General features: G+C 44.9%; 1 protein-coding gene across 1 annotated transcript; it reads left to right on the top strand.

Annotated features, from left to right (window-relative positions):
- The first annotated feature begins 2,210 nt into the window (after positions 1 to 2,210).
- Positions 2,211 to 4,080, top strand: LOC135383141 (uncharacterized). The gene is made up of 2 exons (XM_064612744.1): positions 2,211 to 2,422; positions 2,627 to 4,080. Exon 2 carries the CDS (start codon positions 2,648 to 2,650, stop codon positions 3,956 to 3,958), a length of 1,311 nt encoding a protein of 436 aa, XP_064468814.1. The 5' UTR covers positions 2,211 to 2,422; positions 2,627 to 2,647; the 3' UTR covers positions 3,959 to 4,080.
- Positions 4,081 to 4,397: the final 317 nt, after the last annotated feature.

Genomic DNA, 4,397 nt, shown 5'->3' with positions numbered 1-4,397 from the left:
ATTCCACTGTTAAGCGCCGTGTCGCGCTGAGTCACGCTCACATATACTGTGGTATTGTAACCTCGGATAGGTTTCCTTGGTGATTGGACTCCATGGTATGTGTGGATCTGACACTAACGTAATTGTCCTATTGGCCTCTGCCAGCTTCCGGAGGGACTACGGTCTGCTAGGTTCGCAGCAGACGAATTTGAGAACCGGGTATTGATAAAAGTCAAGCAAAGTGTCGGAGCTACATAAGAAATATGTTGTCTTTTTACTGCAAAACTCTCGTCGCCCAATTTGCTATTATACAAATGAAATGAGGCGTTCACGTAAGCGAGATTTCTGTGTTATATCATCTTCGTATTTCCGACAAAAGTATCGGGCAAAGTATTGCGTTACTTCTTTTAGTAACGGTAGCGGTACTCCGTTACTTTGAAAAAGAGCTATCGATATCTGTATTTCGATACTTTTTACTCGTGTAACGAGCAGACCTGTAAAGTAATTAATTACAAGTAATTGAATTACTGTAATCAATTATTTTCTTAGTAATTAATTACTTCCGGAATTACATGAGGTTTTATGTAATTGTAACTGTAATTGAATTACTTTTCCAAGTAACGCGTAACGCATTTTGAATTACTTTGAACGCTATCTGGGAAGGCCCAATGTTTAAAGTTGGGTCGGTTCCACACCGTTTTTTTTCACGATGATTACACACAGACTCGATTCAGATCGGTAAATTTTTCGGCACAGATTTTTTACATTTGAATGTGGAAGGAAAAAAACTCTTGCGCCACGGGACAAGGACTACAAATTGTGGTTATCGACCCGCACTTCACAGTCGTTAGAGTGCTTGAAAGATCTTTCTTGTGTGCTCGAGGTGTTCACGAAGTACAATGTTGGGCTGCCCAGCAGTGCACCAGTGGAGCGTCTCTTTTCAGTTGGTGGTCCTGTTATGACAAGGAGACGTGGCAGCCTTACAGACAAGAACTTTGAGAATACCTTACTCTTGAAAGCCAAGACGTTACAAGCTGCACTCATGATCTGCACTTTGTTCACATACCTGAAGAAAGAAAGCCTTTTGACTGTGATGTTCGGTGTTTTCTTTAACATGGCAAGGGACTTCTGCTTATGTAAGACTTCTCTAACTTGTTTTTCAACCACAAGCACAACTACCACCATATTTCAGAACATGTGCAATAAATGTGTACATCAAATCTCGCAGTTTGCACGTCGTTTGCTTGTCGCAGTCAACTTTGTGAATGTAATTCAGTGTAATGTAATTACTTTTTTCAGTAATTGTAATCGTAATTGAATTACAATAGAAAATGAATAATTGTAACTGTAATTTAATTACTTTTGTGAACATGTAATTGTAATCGTAATCCAAATACTTTGGAAAAGTAATTTTTACAGGTCTGGTAACGATTATCGGTATCGCGATACCATATTTCGGTAAACGGTACAACACTGCTTTGGGGGTGGGGCGGTTGCTTTGTCGGATTGTAGTGGGATAGGGAAGAGAAGGAAATCCAACGTATAAACTGACGTTTTGGGGGCGATGCCCCCCTGGATCCGCCACTGACTGCACGTCGACATATTCCTATACGGCATCCTGGGAATAGCTGCAGAAACATCCCGATCCCATCCCGGGATTCACATTTAGAAATCCTGAGATCCTGCGATTGTAAAAACTTTCTGAACCCTGGTTCAGAACCCTGGTCTAACCTTACTGTCCACTCGGACGATGCCATTCTGTGTTCGGGCATTCATAGAACAAATGCTGGTACTTTGGCTGGTGTGATCGATGTTGTGACCTTCTTCCTTGTAACGGACATAAGAACTTCTGTTTGCAACAATATTGCTGCAGTTGCTGTTTAGCAGTTGTGTGGGGTCGTTCACAGGGGCGGAATTAAGGTTCTGTCATGGGGGGGGGGGGGGGCGATCTTAAGGAAATTTGGTGCTTTGCGGCACAGCATCATCCAGGAGATGGGGTTTTTACATAGGGAACACAGCCGTATGGGGGAGGCGGTCGCCCCCCCCCCCCCCGCCTCATTCAATCCGCCCCTGGTCGTCCCTCTTACTTGGTCACCGTTTGTATTGCACGCGTTTCGTCATTAACATTTGAAGGTACTCGTTTTCGCGCGCCGCAGCAAGCGGTTTCTGCAAGCGCTACAAGGCGTCGCTAGACGCTCGGCGTTTTTTGTTTCGGGGTATTGCAGGCAGCTATGCAATAACAGGCGTTGCCAAGTTGGCAGCCTGCAGAGGCGCAAGGCTCGAAGAATTCGAAGTGGTGTACAACGGATGCTTTTCTTCGTTCTGCGTTTTCTGTAGTCTGGCATCTTCTTGTGCGGAAGACGGACACGTGTTCGTATTCATTTTGCGTGTGCAGGATCCAGAATCTGTTCTCCTATAATCGCAGGCGTGTACGATAACCAAGGTATGTGTGCTCAGAGAGGGTAAAGAACATTATTGTGAAATGCTATGCGCATTTTTGAGACGACCGCAGCCAGAAAAAAAAAAAAAAAACATCGTGTGCTGTCGTCGCGGTGTATGGTAATGCTACTTTATGCTGGCTGACTTCCGGGAAGTTTGAGTGAAGCGATAGCGTTTACAGACATCTCCTCTTGTTTCATTGCTTCAGTTTGTCAAGCGCTGCTGCGACATGGCAACAGCACGCCCGCTTGTATCTGAAGACGCGTCACGTGACTACAGCATGTCCGCTCCCACGTTTCTAACTGGATTTGCTGGTGTCGCTAACTGGACAGCTGTTCACCTTGTGGATACTTTGCCACCGCTGCGTTCCTGTCACCTCTGCGGAGTTGTGCCCGACACTACTTGCGTTCTCGAATGTTCTCACTCCTTCTGCATATTCTGCTATAATCGCATCTTAGCGAAAGGCCGGACGTGTCCTCTGGATCAAGAAAGCTTCCATGAAGAGGAGACTGGTCGCTTCATTTTCAAGCAGAATCAACTGAAAAAACTCAAGTCTCGCTGTCCAAACTTCAAGTATGGATGTGAATTTGTGGGTGACGTCCTGACGACTCTCGATCATTTGAATGAGTGTGCTTCTCATGCCATAGCTTGTTGGCGGTGTAACCAAAACGTTGCCAGAGGAAATATCATCGACCACTTCACTGGAGGCTGTCGAAGCACATTGCAAGCTGTGAGGTCAACACCTGCACAAGATACTTTACTCGATAGCGTAACCAAGGCGGGTGCAAACATTCAACGTGACCTGGAATTGATGAGTCATGCCCAACTTTCTGTACAGGATAGTGTTAATAATTTAACTTCCGAAATAACGGCATCAACTAGAGACCTAAAAGTGCTGATTGCTGCACACGATTCAAAGCAGGCGTTCGAACAGATGAAACAAGGTGTCAATTCTCAACTGGAGCGCCTGTGCAAAAGCAATGAAGAGCTGAAGAAGGAATGCAAAGCCACACTGGTCGCGTTAGGCAAACTGCGTGTTGCTGAGGCATCGACGTCCAGAGAAGTCGGTACAGCAGCTAGTCAATCGGGGTTAAGCTCGTCTGCAGTTCAAGCGCGAGTACGGAGGACTGTTCTTCGGAAAGTCAAAGACCTTCCTGCTGAAAGCAGCAAAGGTGTAAAGTGCGTCTTTACGTGTGATCCACTGGAGATTGGTGATTTCACTGCATTCTTTATTGTTCTTTTTACAAATTACACCAATTACATATATCTTGTCCAGCGGGCCGCCGGGAATGCCGGTAGTCGGTCCTTGTGCGACGCAGTCGACGCGCTCAATGTAGTGCACCCTAATATCAGCACAATCGCTATAAAAATTCACATGGAGCAGCTGGCCGTGTCTAGACACTGGCTTCCCTGCAAAGTGTGTGATGTTACCCCCAACGATTGCGTTGTGGCCTGCGCGAACTTTTTGAGCGTGGCCGAGTTGCAACGCTTAGGATATATGCCTAACCAAAGCGTAGCGATTGACGTTGAAATTGTGTAATAAACGTATTTCACGTCTTCTTGAGAGATGTTCGTTATTTACACTAGCAGCAGCGCCTCTATCGTATTCACTGCTTGCACTGTACATGTCAGGTTAATGTAATAAATTTTCTTCATATATATCGTATTCTCAACATTTCTCAGTCGCAGAGTAGCGACCCCGATACGTTTTAAACTGCTTGCGGAAAAAAGTATTTCCATTACAAATTCGGGCAGGGGTGGACACTTCCTTGGTTACCGCTATACTTTCAACAAATTGGAAAGTGTGGAACACAGCAGGCGAAACAAATTTGTTTGCTATATTTATTTCATTTTCTTACCATCCAGGCAGACATGTTTGTCGATGAATCCTCCTCGATTGCAACTACTATCCTACATTAAGCTCGACTGAATGGAATGAAATGCGATTCAATTCTCGTCCATAGTAGCATTCAACTTAA

Source organism: Ornithodoros turicata, chromosome 2 (assembly GCF_037126465.1).
Source record: "Ornithodoros turicata isolate Travis chromosome 2, ASM3712646v1, whole genome shotgun sequence".
Lineage (NCBI taxonomy): Eukaryota > Metazoa > Arthropoda > Arachnida > Ixodida > Argasidae > Ornithodoros > Ornithodoros turicata.
The sequence above is the reverse complement of the archived record's forward strand: the minus strand, read 5'-3'. Positions and strand labels throughout refer to the sequence as shown.